A 17,223-nucleotide genomic window follows, 5' to 3' on the forward strand; every position below is an offset into this window, starting at 1 on the left:
GCGACCAAAACTGGATGCAGGATTGCAGGTGTGGCCTTACCAAGGCATTATGAAGTGGTATTAACACTTCACGTGATCTTGATTCTATCCCACTTAACTGGTATTAACACAGTTAAGCCTGCTGAGTTAATTTTTAAGTCTAAACATGGTGTTTGCCTGATTCTGGACCTTGGCTTCCTCTCAGCCAGGCCAAGGATGCCTGCCCTCTGACCTTTGCGTGGCAATTAATGATTGATCAATATATATATGTATAAAGGGAAGCCATATATAAACACAGGTGTTCGTTCATTGACCCCCACTTGCAATCCAGCCTCAAGAAACAAACTTTAAATGCACGACAATCCAGTGTGATTGTCAGGGAATTGTAAGATGAAGGCTGGGGTTGTAAGCCTCCTACTGCTCCTGCTGGCATGTACTCATGGACTTCAGAGAGGTACGGTTTTTATATTGATCCTGACTCTCTCGGATGAAAAGAAAAAGCGGGTAATTTTTCCTCAGCCAACAAAGAACGAGCAGAAAGGCGGAGAGGAATTTGGCTGACTGGGTTGGGAAGCTGCATTGATTGTCTTGGGTCTTTGGTAGCAAGAAAAGAGTCATCAATTGTTCTTCAGTTTCCAAGATGTGTTTGACTCTTCACGTCTCCATAGACCCGTGTTGGTGAACCTATGGCACGCGTGCCACAGGTGGCATGCACAGCTCTCTCTGCGGCCATGGAAGCCGTCACCCCAGTTCACCTCCACCGTGCAAGCCCGCGCACCTCCCGCCATCCAACTAATTTTGGGGTCTCTGTCGCGTATGCGCAGGGGCAGGATACCTGTGGGAAATGCGCATGCATGTGCAAGGGGGCGGGGCTAGCATCGGGGGGGTTGCATCCCCCCACAGCCCGTTTTTGCTGCCAGGAGGCTGCAAGGAGGTCTACTAGGCCCAAAACGGGGAAGGGAGAGCGCGCATGCCTGGGGTTGGGGGGAACCCCAGGGGGGGCACATGTGTGCACAGGGCGGCAAGGGTGTGCTGCCCGTACTCCATCTTCCTCCCCAACCAAATCTGTCCAAATCTGTTGCCAGATCCACTGGCTGCTGGCGGGCCACAACATCTGCCATCAGTTCTTCTTGCTATGTGACCATTTCCATTTCAATCCTTTTACTCTCTTGATGATGCTGCAAACTTCTGTTTGTTCCAGTGGTGGGTTGCTAATTGTTTTACTACCGGTTTCGGCGGGTTCTCGCGCTTGCGTGCGACGCTTCTGCATTTGCCGAATCGGCAGCGTCCTCTGGCTTGTTCTCTAACCTACTTGCAGGACTTTCTATCTTGTCTTCTATCTTGTCTTTGTGCCCCTCGTAGCTTTTGTGTCGATTGTGAGGCTGGTGCCCATGCTTCACCGGAATATGTTCGAGCAGGTAGCACGCGCCGATCGAAATAGAGGGATGTTGTTTTTGACAATTATATCTATGAAACCTTTAACATGAGAAAAAGACCAGCTGAGAGGCTCCTGGTTCTGAAATGAAAAAGGGATGATAATTCGCCGCTGATCTTTTTCATTAAACCCCAAAGCTGCTTTTCAGAGCTTAAGAGCTTCGAATTACCTGATAATTAATATTTCCATTTCGCTGCTGTGAAAGCCATCCAGGCTCTGACAAACCTCTAATTGGAATATTTTGTTGTTGCTGTTGTTGAAATCAATAGAAAGCCCTCACAAAAAGGACAGGAAAAAAAGCCTTTCTCAAAAAGGGTTCAAAGTCAGAGAAAGTTCTTTGAAACTATATCTTTAATATAGTTTGGAGTCCTAGTGGACAACCATTTCAATAGGAGCCAGCCGTGCGCAGCAGCTGCCAAAAAAGCCAACACAGTTCTAGGCTGCATCAACAGAGGGAGAGAATCAAGATCATGTGAAGGGTTAATACCACTTTATAATGCCTTGGTAAGGCCACACTTGGAATACGGCATCCAGTTCTGGTCGCCACGATGTAGAAAAGATGTGGAGACTCTAGAAAGAGTGCAGAGAAGAGCAACAAAGAGGATTAGGGGACTGGAGACTAAAACACATGAAGAACGGTTGCAGGAACTGGGTAAGTCTAGCTTAAGAGAAAGAAGGACTAGGAGAGACATGATAGCAGTCTTCCAATATCTCACGGGTTGCCACAAAGAAGAGGGAGTCAAACTATTCTCCAAGGCACCTGAGGGTAGAACAAGAAGCAATGGGTGGAAACTAATCAAGGAGAGAAGCAACTTAGAACTGAGGAGAAATTTCCTCACAGTTAGAACAATTAATCAGTGGAACAGCTTGCCACCAGAAGTTGTGAATGCCCCAACACTGGAAGTTTTTAAGAAAATGTTGGATGGCCATTGTCTGAAACACTATAGGGTTTCCTGCCTAGGCAGGGGGTTGGACTAGAAGGCCTCCAAGGTCCCTTCCAACTCTGCTATTGTATTATATTGTATATCGCTGATGGGCATAAAGGCCGTATCAAAATATAGAATAAAAGGCACAAGACTGCACGACAGAGACTGATGTAAAAGTGGAATGCAAGCAACAGATGAAATGAAAAGAATAAGATAAGACAACTTCATGTTTCTGAATCACACCTGTAATTTAGCTCAATCAGGCTGATTTATGTGATCTCATCTGAGCTGTTGTAGTCAAATAGAGGGCTTATCCATGTCTATATCAAAGTGTGTGGGTGTGTGGGTGTGGGTGTGTGTATGTGTGTGTTCCAGCATAATTCTGGAACGCCTTGAGCAATTTCAATCAAACCTGGTACACAGATAACTTACTCTCTGGAAAAACATACCAAGGGGTAAGACACACCCTCGGAGTGTTCTGTTAAGATACAGCCTGTTGTGCCTTCAAATGGCTTCTACTGTACTGCCATAAAATGGCTTCTACTGTACAGCGCAGTGGAGTTCTCTTGGCAATGGTTTCACAGTACTCCACAAGGGAGCTCCCTCTGGTAATGGGGGGGAGGGGGAGAAATCCAACAATAGAAATTACGTTTGGTCCGAACATTTTCCCCCTATAATTTAATACCTGGATTATGCCGGGTTATCAGTTAGTATGTTATATAGGTAGTCCTATAACATACAACCATTCCTTTAACGACTGTCCAAAGTTACAACAGCAATGAAAAAGGTAACTTATATGACCATTTTTTCACACTTACAAGCACTGCACTGTCCCCATAATTAAAATACAGAGGCTTGGGGATGCTGCAATGGTCGTTAAGTGTGAAAAAACGGTCGTTAAATCCCTTTTTTTCAGCCCTAATTTCAAACTTCAACCAGTCACTGAGCTTGTCGATCAGAAAGCTCGGCAGTTCTGCGGCTCGAATCCCTAGTACAGGTCTCCTGCACGAGTGGGGGGTTGGGCTAGATGACTTCTAATGTCCCTTCCAAGTCTGTTACTGTTTACTAAACAAACTGTTGTAAATTGAGGACAACCTGTAGTATACAGAATAACAGAGCCAGAAGGGATTTTGGAGTCAGTGGTGGGTTGCGGATCCCGTTCCAACCATACCGGCGGCGTCCACATGGATGCATGCAGTGCGTGGGCACATGCATCTTAGCGCCTCTGCGATGCTCCAGCTGCTACGCAGAGCGTTGCGCAGGTGCTGTACATGCCATGCACATGCGCAGAAGCGCGGAAGCCTTAAAAAACAGGTAAGGAGCTCAAGCAGGCGCGTGGGCCTCTGCTGCACCGTACCGGAACGGTATGCATGGCTCCGGGTAGGCTCCGGTATGCCCGTACCAGGGCATACCACCTGCAACCCACCACTGTTGGGAGTGTATGTTTTATGTTTTCTATCTCTGGGCTGGACCAATCAATGGGAAAAGTAGGAGGCAGAGAAAAATAAGGGATTAACACATGTCGTGCTGAGGTGGTTTGGGGTTTTTTTGCTTTATTTTGACCAGTCGGTTGCTGGCTGCCAATGATTTTTTTTTTCTGATAACAGATGTTGGAAGCGACAATAACATGAGGCTGAGCCTTAATTTTCCCTCCTGCCTCGCCATTGTAAGTGATCAAGGCAATTTTGCAACACTTCCATTATGACTCAAGGCAATTTGGCTTGTTTGAGGGGAAGCAAAGCACATCGGTTCTTGGCGGGGGTCAATTTTCAAATGGAAGAAGTCACATCGACAAGCTGCGCCTTGCTTCCACGCTGCCTTTTTTCTTTCCATGGGCTCTGATATAATTTACTGTTGATGGACCCTGATTGCTGGGGATATCAACTAAGCTGGCCTTTATTCTTTGTCCGAGGAAAGAATAAATTCAGGGCCAAAGTTAAAAACCGTACTTTGGTGTCTTATCACATGTAGACATTGGCCAAGTCAAATCAAAGCTAGCTTGTTTGCTTGCGGGGTTAGGTAACTCATTTCTGGATGGCTTTTTTTTTTAAAAAAAACTTGTGACTCTAAACTGCCAAATGATAAGGTGATTAAAAGATGTATTAAAAATATATATAGTGTTTTTTTCTTTGAAAAGATGTGTTCGGGAGGGAGGGAGGAGAGAATGGGAGGGAGGGAAGAAAAGAGGAATAGAGGGAAGGAGGGAAGGAAGGAAGAGGAATAGAGAAAAGGGAGGGAGGATAAAGAATAGGGAGGGAAGAAAGGAAAAGGAATAGAGAGAGGGAGGGAAGGAGAGAATGGGAGGGAGGGAGGGAATAGAGGAAGGGAGGGAAGAAAGGAAGAGGAATAGAGAGAAGAAAGGAAGGAAGGAAGGAAGGAAGGAAGGAAGGAAGGAAGGAAGGAAGGAAGGAAGGAGAAAGTATATGGAAGGAAGGAAGAGGAATAGAGAGATGGAAGGAAGGAGAGAATGACAGGGAGGGAAGAAAGGAAGATAGAGGAAGGGAGGGAAGAAAGGAAGAGGAATAGAGAGAAGGAAGGAAGAGGAATAGAGGGAAGGAAGGAAGGAAAAAGTATATGGAAGGAAGAAAGGAAGAGGAATAGAGAGGAAAGGAAGGAGAGAATGGGAGGGAGGAAAGAAAAGAAGATAGAGGAAGGGAGGGAAGAAAGGAAGAGGAATAGAGAGAAAGAAGGAAGGAAGGATAAAGAATATGGAAGGAAGAAAGAAAGGAAGAGGAATGGATGGAAGGAAGGAAGAAAGAATATGGAAGGAAGAAAGGAAGAGGAATAGAGGGAAGGAAGGAAGGAAGGAAGGACGGAGGGATGGATGTAATGGGCTGTGAGAACTGTAAAACTGATGTCTAGATCATGAAGCTATGAATACTGCTGGTTGCAGAGTCAGTCAGATCTTTGTTCCTCTCTTGAGTCGTTTTCGTCCAATCTTGAGTCCTTCCCAAGGACCTCGGATAGATCGTTGTTGTTGTTTAATAATATTAAAGATATCGTTGATGGATGCAAGCTGTTCCAACTAAAGCTACCTTTTCCTATTATTATTATTATGGTGGGTCACATAGTCAGCCAGATGTTTAGCCTGCTCGTTGTTATCCACCTATCAAGTCCTTCCTTGGGATAGGCAGATGTTGTCGTCTGTTGGTGTTAAGGGTATATCTTCGCAGGATGTAAGCTGATCCAAATAAAGCTGGCTTTTCCAGGGGTGATTTTGTCAATTCCGATGTTGTTCAGCTAGTGTGCAGCTGTTATAGGATTGCACCTATAGCAGGAGAAGAAATAATGGGTGGCGGAAGCTCCTCAGAGGGAGATCCAACTCGGAAATAAGGAGGAACTTCCTGACAATGAGAACAATTAATTGGCGGGACTGCTTCCCTCCACAAGTTTTGGGTGTTTCATCACTGGCTCAAACATATGAAGCACAGTTACAGGAACCGGGCATGGCTAGTCTAGTGAAGAGAAGGACCAGGGGAGACAGGATAGCAGTCTTCCAATATTTGAGGGACTGCCATAAAGAGGAGGGGATCAAGCTGTTTTCCATGAAGGCCAGACAAGGAATAATGGATGGAAACTGGACAAGAGAGAGAAATTCAACCTGGAAATAAGGAGAAATTTTCTGACAACTCATGGAACAGAAGTTTCCTTCGGAAGTTGTGGGAGCTTCGTCACTGGAAGCTTTCAAGGAGAGACTGGGCCGCCATCTGTCAGAAATGGTGTAGGGTCTCCTGTTTGGCCAGTGGTGGGGTTGGACTAGATGACCTACAAGGCCCCTTCCAACTCAGTTATTCTGTATCTGTATTATTAGTCCACGTTTTGTGCTCTAGTTATCATGCTTTTTCTGCAGCCTGGGTTCTCAGACAAAGCTCTCCCACAGCTCTGGCAGGAGCCCATTTTACGGCCGCCAGAAGTTATGAGCCGTATCTTTCATTCGCTGTTTTATGGTAATACAGTTTGACAACGCTCTATCGATATCGTTGGCTCAGCACCTCAGGCCACAAGCAAAGTGCCTGTCAATTATCATAGATCAGTGTGCTAATAAACCTCTCGTGGAATCAAGTATCAACCAAGTATTCTATTCACATCAGGAAAGAGTAGCTGTTTTCAGCTCCTTGCTCATCTAAGTAACAGCTTGGAAAAAAGTAGATTTCCCCTTGCTGTTTTCCCATCAGATAATTCACCATGATTTTCAAAAATCCATTTAAATTTTTTTTAAATTGTCCATACCCTTGTCAGGCCTGGGAGCCAACTTGTGCATTGGACCCTCAGGCCTGCCACATTTAATGCTGTGGGGAAATGGCAGGGGGATTATATAGAGTATGGGAGATGTACAGTCACAATAACATTCCTTTCTCAGAGTGTCAAGGACAATTTGCCCTGCACCTGGAGTGGTGTGACTGGGAGGCATCTTTCATTTTATATTGTTTTATTAGCTTCATAGTATGATTTGATAGCTTGTTGGTAACCTTGAGTATCACTGAGTGTTGTATTTTTTTTATTCTTGATGAATGTATTTTTATTCTCCTTATGTACACTGAGAGCATATGCACCAAAGACAAATTCTTTGTCTGTCCAAACACATTTGGCCAATAAAGAATTCTATTCTATTTTATTCTATTCCATTCCACTCCATTATTTCTATTTCTATTCCATTCTACTCTTATTGCTGTTCTATTCTATTCTACTCTTATTTCTATTCTATTCTTAATGCTATTCTATTCTATTCTTATTGTTATTCTATTCTATTCTTATTGTTATTCTATTCTTATTGTTATTCTATTCTATTCTTATTGTTATTCTATTCTACTCTTATTGCTATTCTATTCCATTCAATTCCATTCCATTCCATTATTTCTATTTCTATTCCATTCTACTCTTATTGCTGTTTATTCTATTCTACTCTTATTTCTATTCTATTCTTATTGCTATTCTATGCTATTCTTATTGCTATTCTATTCTATTCTTATTGTTATTCTATTCTACTCTTGCTATTCTATTCTTATTGTTATTCTATTCTTATTGTTATTCTATTCCATTCTATTCTACTCTTATTGCTATTCTATTCTATTCTTATTGTTATTCTATTCTATTCTACTCTTATTGCTATTCTATTCTATTCTTATTGTTATTCTATTCTATTCTACTCTTATTGCTATTCTATTCTATTCTTATTGTTATTCTATTCTATTCTACTCTTATTGCTATTCTATTCTATTCTATTCTTATTGCTATTCTATTCCATTCTATTCTACTCTTATTGCTATTCTATTCTATTCTATTCTATTCTTATTGTTATTCTATTCTATTCTACTCTTATTGCTATTCTATTCTATTCTTATTGCTATTCTATTCCACTCTATTCTACTCTTATTGCTATTCTATTCTATTCTATTCTTATTGTTATTCTATTCTATTCTATTCTATTCTACTCTTATTGTTATTCTATTCTATTCTAAAACTGGGTTTGTTGTAGACTGTAAATAGGAAAGAGGGGTTGTGATCTCTTATAGTCACAAACAGAACTTTCCACTCTTGAAACGACCGAAGGAACAATTTTTTTCCTGTAAAAGCCCACTCCCCATTCGCTCCTCTTTTATGTCCTATGGAAGGGGCCAATCCAGTGGTGAAATTCAAATTTTTTACTACCTGTTCTGTGGGGCGTGGCTTGGTAGGCGGGGCAGGGGAAGGATACTGCAAAATCCCCATTCCCACCCTACCCTACTCTGGGGCCAGCCAGAGGTGGTATTTGCTAGTTCTCCGAACTACTCAAAATTTCCGCTACCGGTTCTCCAGAACCAGTCAGAACCTGCTGAATTTCACCCCTGCCTCAGAGCCAAGACTTTGGATGAGCTATAAAACTAAAAGGGAACATTTAAAAACAAAAAATATATAAGGCAAGGAGCAAAAGGAAAGGCACCCGTAAATTTAGTTACAAAATTTATGGCGGCCCTTGATTAATGCCACCTGCTCAAGACACTTCAATTAAAACCATTAAAAAGAACGGCAGAATAAAATTGTCCTGGATATTATACCAAAGTCAAAAAAAAAAAAAAACCCTCTCAATAAAAAAAAATTGGGTTTTTTTTAACCATATATGTACATATACAATAAAGAATAGGATAGATGGGGTAGGGTAGAGTAGAGTAGGATAGAACAGAACAGAATAGAATAGAATGACAGAGTTGGAAGGGACCTTGGAGGTTTTCTAGTCCAACCCCCAGCTTAGGCAGGAAACCCTACACCACTTCAGACAAATGGATATCCAACATCTTCTTAAAAACTTCCAGTATTGGAGCATTCACAACTTCTGGAGGCAAGTCGTTCCACTGATTGTTCTCACTGTCAGAAAATGTCTTCTCCTTAATTCTAGGTTGCTTCTCTCCTTGATTAGTTTCCATCTGTTGCTTCTTGTCCTACCCTCAGGTGCGTTGAAGAATAGCTTGACTCCCTCTTCTAGGAGGGACTCCTTCCTAGGTAGGTAGGTAGGTAGATAGGTAAGTAGGTAGGTAGGTAGATAGGTAGGTACGAAAGAGAGAGAGAGAGAGAGACAGAGAGACAGAGAGGACAGAGACACAGACAGGGAGAGAGAGGCAGAGAGAAACGGAGAGAGAATGAGAGACAGACAGAGAGACAGAGATGTGACCTTCTGATCAACAAATCCAATTGGGAAACCAGATTCACTTAACAATTGTGGGACTAATTTAACTGCAATGATTTAGTTAACCTGTGTGACAAGGAAAGTCATAAAATGGGGCAAAAGTTAACAAATTTCTCACTTAACTACATAGGCTTTGGGCTCAATCGTGGTCGTACATTGAGGACTACCTGTACAACTTTGCGTGCCCATATCTCTCGACTCCATTTGGACACCGGCTGAGCAATTCCCTGACAGCCCTCCATCCCTATGATGAATCTGTAGCACGATAGTTCCCCACACGAGCACCTCTGAGGCCGAACTCTTAGACCCATCATCCCTGACCAAGAGCTAAGTAGGTTGGGTTGATGGAAGTTGTAGCTGCAGAAATGCAGAAACTGGGTCAAGGTGGGAATCCATCAAGTGGAAATTTACCCACAAGGTTTAGCAATTGCACTTGCAGCCACAAAATGACTCAGCTTACGGGAAGAGATAAGGCATTGAACTACGCACCCTCTTCCATGTGTTTTCCTGCTATTTGCTTCATTTTGCTTGTTTATATATCAGGTGTTCCTTCCTAGCCATGAAGCCAACCGTCTATTTGCTAGTCTTCGAGATCCAAGATTAGAGGCACTGTAATTCCCTGAAAATAAGACCAGGTCTTATATTAATTTTTGCTCCAAAAGACACATTGGGTCTTATTTTCCAATTACCATATTTTTCGGCGTATAAGACGCACCTTTTCCCCCCCAAAAAGAGGGTGAAAATCTGGGTGCGTCTTATACACCGAATACAGCATTTTTGGCCTCCTGAAACCCAGACCCCTTCACAAAAATGAACGTGCAGAGGGTTTGGGAGGCCTGCAAAGTACTCCTGGGGAGGGCAAAAACAAGCGACGGAGGGGCTATTTTTTGCTCGTTTCCCCCTCCCACAGCTCGCAGGAGCACTTTGCAAGCCTCTCAAATTCTCTGATGCCCCGTTTTTCACAAAAATGAGCTGTGTAGAGGGTTTGGAGGCCAGCAGAGTGCAAAACTTTTTTTTTTAAATTTACCTCTTCAAAATCTTGGTGCGTCTTATGCTCCGGTGCGTCTTATATTCTGAAAAATACGGTAGGTCTTATTTTCAGGGAAATACAGTACTAAATGTGTCCGGCTGGCTGACGATCTTAACTGGGGTTTATTTTGGGGGTAGGGCTTATATTGCAAGCATCCTGAAAAATCATGCTAGGATTTATTTTCCAATTGGGTCTTATTTTCGGGAAAACACAGGGAGCTAAATTTTCTACTTCCATTTTCCTTCTCTATTGTTTCCTTCCCTCCTCTACCAAGGAATGTCCCATCTATTGTACAGCCTGGTTCCTGAAAGCAGAAGAATTGCTGCAAGTCCATCACATGGTCCAATCTTCCTCTGCCATGCTGGCATTTCCACCCATCTAGTTCCGGTCAGGTGCAGAGGCGCAGAGACAAAAGATGACCTTGGGCTTCCAGAAAGGAACGTTTTATTTTGACAACAACACATTCTTCTCCTTACTACTCCCCCTCCCAATTCCCCACTAATGAAACAGCATAGTAAAGAAAGAGAGAGAATGTGTGGCAGGCCAAAGATCCTAAAAGGAATACGACTGCAGGCCTGACATAGGAGACTGGAGGTTAAAACATATGAAGAACGGTTGCAGGAACTGGGTATGTCTAGTTTAAGGAAAAAAAGGACTAGGGGAGACATGATAGCAGTCTTCCAATATCTCAGGGGCTGCCACAAAGAAGAGGGAGTCAAGCTATTCTCCAAAGCACCTGAAGGCAGGAGAAGAAGCAATGGGTGGAAACTAATCAAGGAGAGAAACAACCTGGAATTGAGGAGAAACTTCCTAACAGTGAGGACAATTAACCAGTGGAACAGCTTGCCACCAGAAGTTGTGGATGCTTCATCACTGGAGGCTTTTAAGAAGATACTGGAACATCCATTTATTTAAAATGGTATAGGGACTCCTGCTTGAGCAGGAGGTTTGACTAGAAGACCTCCAAGGCCCCATCCAACTCTGATGATGATCTGAATCGTTGCTTCAATTACTGGAAATCCTCAACATACAACAATTCATTTAGCAACCGTTTGAAATTGTAACGGCACTAAAGAAGTGATTGAAGACCAATCCAGGAGTGCAATGATTTGCTTAATAACTGCTTAATGGCTTAATAAAAAAAATAGTCATACATTGGGACGTGACTCACTTAACGACCCTCTTGTTTAGCAATGGAAATTCTGATCTCAATTTTGGCCATACATTGAGGATTTACCTGTATGAACATTTGTTTCAGTTCCGAGATCCAATCGGAGTGCTACTGAATCAAATCTCTGGAACAAAGCTTCACTCATTTGAAACGACCTATGGATATTCACTGTGAGGTCGTGTTCAGGTAGTCCTCGACTTACGACCATAATTGAGCCCAAAATTTCTGTTGCTAAGTGAGACATTTGTTAAGTGAGTTTTGCCCCGTTTTACGACCTTCCTTGCCATATTTGTTTAAGTGAATCACTGCAGTTGTTAAGTTAGTAACACGGTCGTTAAGTGGACCTGGCTTCCCCATTGACTTTGCTTGTCAGAAGGTCGCAAAAGGGGAGACTGCAACCGTCAAGAAATAGGAGCCAGTTGCCAAATGCCCAAATTTTGATCACATGCAGTGGTCTTAAGTGTGGCAAAATGGACATAAGTCACCTTTTTCAGTGATGTTGTAACATTGAATGGTCACTAGACAAACTCTTGTAAGTTGATGTATGAATTTTATGTATTTTATGTATGAATATATATAAGACTGTGTGAGACGTGGAAGTACAAACGTAATACATTTTTTTACTGGTTTAGACTTCATTCTGTCCTGATTTATTTGGAAATCAAAGGGGGTATTTCCGTGCAAACATCGGCAGCTTTGCTTTGTGAGACTGAATTCCCACACTCCGTTATGGGATAGGATGGTTTGTTTAGTCTGGTTGAGTGAGATATTGAAGTCGGGTATTTTCATTTGCTCATGCAGCAGAGGTTAAACAAGCAGTTCGAAGCCAGCAATACGTTCTGGTTTTGAAAAAGAGGTTTAGAAAGCTAACTTCTAGAAAACCCCTTGTGTAAGGAATCCCAGCTGCTTTGGAAACTGGTTTGCCTACACTGTTCCAGAGGTCTTCACAGGTGCTGAAAAAACAACCTGAAAATGGCCAAAAATGGCCAAAAACACACCATTTTTCAGCCATTTTCCGGCGGTTTCCAGGCCATTTTTTGGATCATTTTGGGGGCTTTGTGGGTGTGGTTTTGTGGGTGCGGCAGGGGAAGGATACTGCAAAATCCCCATTCCCTCCCCATCCCACTAACCTGCTTTCCAGCTCCGTTCTCCTGTTCATGGCAACAAAAGAAAATCAGCTGGGAGGCTGGGAGGCAGCGTGGGCGTGGCCAGCCTGTTTGCCGGTTCTCCGAACTACTCAAAATTTCCGCTACTGGTTCTCCAGAACCTATCAGAACTGGCTGAATCCCATCTCTGGTTGAAACACTGTTTCCCCAAAAATTATGTTCCATGGCAGTTAATATAAAGATCATGGCTAGATTTTCTGTGCTAATTTCTACTTGGTGATGATGATTTAGCTCAGCCAACCTTCTGCTCCAACTTAATTGACCCCAATTTGTTGGATTAGCCATTCCTTAACAAGTCCTTTAATACACACTGCAGAAACATGCATCACAATATTTCCTCTGGAGCTTTATTAATTGAGCGGGATTTCTTTCGCATAATGCAATCGAGAAGTGAAAAGCTTATAAAATCAAATGATGATGACCAACACAAGTCTACCCCCTTCAGGGTGTTGCAAGAATAACACACTTGCTCTTCCGTTTTTGCTCAATACAAACAAGGTTATCCAGTGCCCAGCTTGTGGATAGTAATCTCCATATAAATGTATTAAGGTCGGTCAAGGAACAAGTTGCAAAAACAGAGAATTATTCTGGCTGTTTGACATCTACTGTAAATATCAATGGCTTGCCAACCAACTGATGTTTTGTGTTCCATAAAAGGAAAATTGCTGTGTGGTGTGAGTAGATAGTTTTCTATAAATTACAGAGACACTTCTGGTGTGCAGAGAAGAGCAACAAAGATGTTTAGGGGACTAGAGGCTAAAACATATGAAGAACAGTTGCAGGAACTGGACATGGCTAGTTTAATGAAAAGAAGGACTAGGGGAGACATGATAGCAGTCTTCCAATATGTGAGGGGCTGTCCCAAAGAGGGAGTCAAACTATTTTCCAAGGCACCTGAGTGTAGGACAAGAAACAATGGGTGGAAATTATTCCAGGAGAGAAGAAACTTAGAACTAAGGTGAAATTTCCTGACAGTGAGAACAATTAATCAGTGGAACAATTTTTCTCCAGAAGTTGTGAATGCTCCAACACTGGAGCTTTTTAAGAAGATGTTGGATATCCATTTGGTGTAGGGTTTCCTGCCTCAGCAGGGGGTTGGACTAGAAGACCTCCAAGGTCCCTTCCAACTCTGTTATTCTATTCTAACAACTTTAACCTGAGTAGTAAATTTTATTTTTATATATATATATTTAATTCCACTGTTATTTTTTATAAATAAGTAGAGGCAGAAGGCATACCTAATTCTCCTTCCTCCTTCTATTTTCCACACAACAACCCTTTGAGGTTGGTTGGGCTGAGAGTGGCCTAAAGTTATCCAGCCAGCTTTCATGCCTAAGACAGGATTAGAACTCACTGTCTCCTAGTGATCAGCCCAAAGTTACCCTGCAGGCTTTCAGGCCTAAGGCAGGTCTACAACATATAGTCTCTTGGTGATTGGTCCAAAATTATCCGGCTGGCTTTTATGCCTAAAGTAGAACTCACCTAAGGGACCTGGTGGCTCAGTGGCTAAGACGCTGAGCTTGTCGATCAGAAAGGTCGGCAGTTCGGCAGTTCGAATCCCTAGCATCACATAACAGAGTGAGCTCCCGTTACTTATCCCAGCTTCTGCCAACCTAGCAGTTCGAAAGCACGTAAAAATTGCAAGTAGAAAAATAGGAACCACTTTTGGTGGGAAGATAACAGCGTTCTGTGCGCCTTTGGGCGTTTAGTCAGGCCGGCCACATGACCACGGAGACGTCTTTGGACCACACTGGTTCTTCGGCTTTGAAACGGAGATGAGCACTGCCCCCTAGAGTCAGGAAGGACTAGCACAGATGTGTGAGGGGAACCAACCCTGCTCTATGGCTTTTAGTGAGCGACTGGCTGCTAATTGAATTTGCAAAGCATTTTACACGTTCTTGTCTACTTAGATAATACCAGAAATTAGATCCATTATGAACAATGCCTTTACAAAATAAAATAATAATAACATAGACCTTTTTTTTTTCTTGCAACTATCAAAATACTTTTAAGTTTATTCCTTCCTTCCTGAAAAGGATCCAGCTGGCTTTCTAGTCTTTTTTTTCCCCTCAGTTTGTGATTTGCTCTGCCTCTCTGTTTGCAAACACAAGCAGTCTACTTTCAGATGAGTTATGATGGCCACTGTGTACTTTAATGCCTACGGGTTCTTCGGCTTTTTGTTTTTGCTGTGTTTAACGAGCCTCTCTTGGTTGCTTTACTCCCTCAAGGAGCAAAGCTGCCTTCTTATCCATTTTACTTTCAATTCCCGAAAACAGTGTCCAACACCTGAGTTGAGCTTGCACTTAATCATTTGTGACAGTTGAACAGTTTCTATCCTCTCTAGGTTGCCTCTTCCTTGTTCTTTATTTTTCAGCTTTGTTCTACATTCAGGTATGTTGTCACTAACTTGTAAAGTGCCCAGAGAGCTTTGGCTTTTTTTTCAGTAAATACATAAATAAAGCTCAGGGTGGGTTATTTTTTATTTACTTCAAAGCTGAGACCTCATAAAACCCTTAGTTAGAAACACAGTTCTACTGAAAGAATCTTATTTTTCTCAAGACATTCTTCCTTCGAGACAGAGGAGCTACATCAGGAGTGGTATATTCACTTCCCTTCCCTACCAGTTCGCAAATGTGAGCCCGCGCTCAGCCTTCCGCGCGTGTGCTTTTGGCAAAAAAAAGGGCCTAAACGGGATGCCATAGAACCGGGGCGGATGGGCGGGGCCACCCCCGATTTCCGCTACCAGTTCAGGCGAACCAGTCTGAACCGGCTGAATCCATTTGAAGCTCACTCTGTGTCAGCGTGAGTCAACGTTGATGTCTTCTTTCCGTTTTCAAAACGTAGAGACAAACTTAAAACAGAGCGAAAAAGGAGAGAACCAGGTGCCACCGAATTGTTGGAAGACATCTCCAGGTCCAGGTCCAAGCCGGGAGAAAGGCACTGGGGCCGAAATGGAGGCTGATTGGAAAGAGGGTGAAGCAGAACCACCAAGCAGGTGTGATTCTGGGCAGCTGACCAAATGGAGTTGAGAGTGAGGGGGTTTTATACCTTTTCTTGGGCTTTGAACTTGAGCTTCCTGTTCCTGTGCAAGAACATGTATTCTATTGGCTGTTGTCAGACCCCCCCTGGTGCCATATACAAATCCTAAGAGTTTTTCTGAGCTAGGTTTGGTTCAAGTTTAGGCTGATGCAATGAAGGGGCTTGTTGGGCAATTCCTATTGTGACTGAGGGCTAACCCTATCTTTGTTAGGAGGAGGAGGAGGAGGAGGAGAAGGACTAGGACTCTGGGCTCCTTGGTGTTCTCTGAGCTTGGTTGTTTTCATGCAGATGTTTTATTACCCAAACTAAGTATCATCAGTTATAGATGGGAGGGAGATTTGCAGGGGAGGGGGAGGAGGAGGAGGAGGAGGAGGAGGAGGAGGAGGAGGAGGAGGAGGAGGAGGAGGAGGAGGAGGAGGAGGAGGAGGAGGAGGAGGACGACGACAATGACAACTAGGACTTTGGGGTCTTTGGTGCTCTCTGAGCCTGGTTATTTTCTTGCAGATGTTTCATTTCCTAAAGTAGGTAACATCATAGAAGGGAGAAGGATTTGCAGAGAGGAAGAGGAGGAGGAGGAGGAAGAAAACTTGCTTCTAATCGCTGCAATGATTCACTTAAGACTGTGGCAAGAAAGATGGTAAAATGGTGCAAAACTCACCTTAAGTCATTGAGTCCACCAGAACTGGCCAGCTCGTGACCATGTTTCATCAGCATAATTTCTAGGGATCCCCAATAGTGCATTCGGTTGTCTGCCCCAGCCGCTCTGCCTCTGCGCCTTGCTCTGCCGTTTGGCAGAAGAGGGATTTTTTTTCTTTCAAATTTTCCTTTTTTTTATAGTTACCGACTTTGCGTCGCATCAGGTCCATGCAGTAGAAGCAGCCATAGTCTTTGCTTCATCTAGCCTTGTTCTGATTTCCCAGGTGGATCTTGAAAATGAAAAAATAAATTCTGAGGCCGTGATGGCGAACCTTTGGCACGGGTGCCCAAAGTGGCGCACGAAGCCATGTCGCTGAGCACATGCGCCCTGGCCTGTTTGTCTTCTAGGTTTCTGGTGTGCATGCACGTGCGATGATCAGCTGTCCTTTGAGCGTGTAGCAGTGCCAAAAACCAGCCTGCGCATGCATGCTGATCAGCTGCTCGTTGGGCAGGCATGCGCACTAGAACTCAGAAGTTCGGCTTTTCCAGAATGTGATCCCTTTGTGCAGGCGGCAGTACTGAAAACCGGCCTGCACATGTGTGCTGATCAGCAGATCGTTGGGCAGTCATGCGCACTAAAACCCGGAAATTTGGCTTTCCCGGAGCGTAATCCCTTTGCACTGGCAGCAGTACTGTAAACTGCCCTGCGCATGGGTGCCGGCCAGCTGATCATCAAGCACACATGCGCTCTAGAATGGGAAAGTTTGGCTTTTCTGGAGCGCGGCCTCGATGAGCTTGTGCACGCATGCGCGCATTCGATGACCATCACTGCTTTGAGGGGATGTTTAGAATTTCAGCTTTCTCCATTTGGGGTTTTTTAATAAATCAGGGGAGACATCAGAATACTAATGGGGAGGAATATGTCCTAAGTAGCTGGAGAGAAGAAAGAGAAGGAGGCTTTTTATTCAAAATGCTCTTTTCCTCAGCAATTGTCAAACTGCATTGAAGGGCCTTAAGCACACAGAAGCCATCATTTTAAACGGATGTTCTCCATTTAAGCCAAGATTTATGGCCTCTGAAGGAGGAACTAAATGGATATAAATGAAGCTTTTGAGAGATCGGCTGGGTGATTGGGGAAGGTTTTTAAACTCCATTTCTATCAACTAAGCTGTCGGAAGAA

At 43.4% G+C, this 17,223-nt stretch overlaps 1 protein-coding gene across 2 annotated transcripts in view; it reads left to right on the forward strand.

Annotated features, from left to right (window-relative positions):
- The first annotated feature begins 304 nt into the window (after nucleotides 1-304).
- The window catches only part of GC (GC vitamin D binding protein), a 48,023-nt gene continuing 31,104 nt past the window's right edge, over nucleotides 305-17,223 (forward strand). For both annotated transcript variants that reach the window (XM_081960412.1, XM_081960411.1), the window contains exon 1: nucleotides 305-433. In XM_081960412.1, coding sequence (XP_081816538.1) covers nucleotides 370-433 — 64 coding nt within the window. In that variant the 5' untranslated portion in view covers nucleotides 305-369. The remainder of the gene's footprint in view (nucleotides 434-17,223) is intronic.

This window comes from Natrix helvetica (genome assembly GCF_964273705.1).
Source record: "Natrix helvetica genome assembly, chromosome: 7".
In the NCBI taxonomy this organism is placed as follows: domain Eukaryota; kingdom Metazoa; phylum Chordata; class Lepidosauria; order Squamata; family Natricidae; genus Natrix; species Natrix helvetica.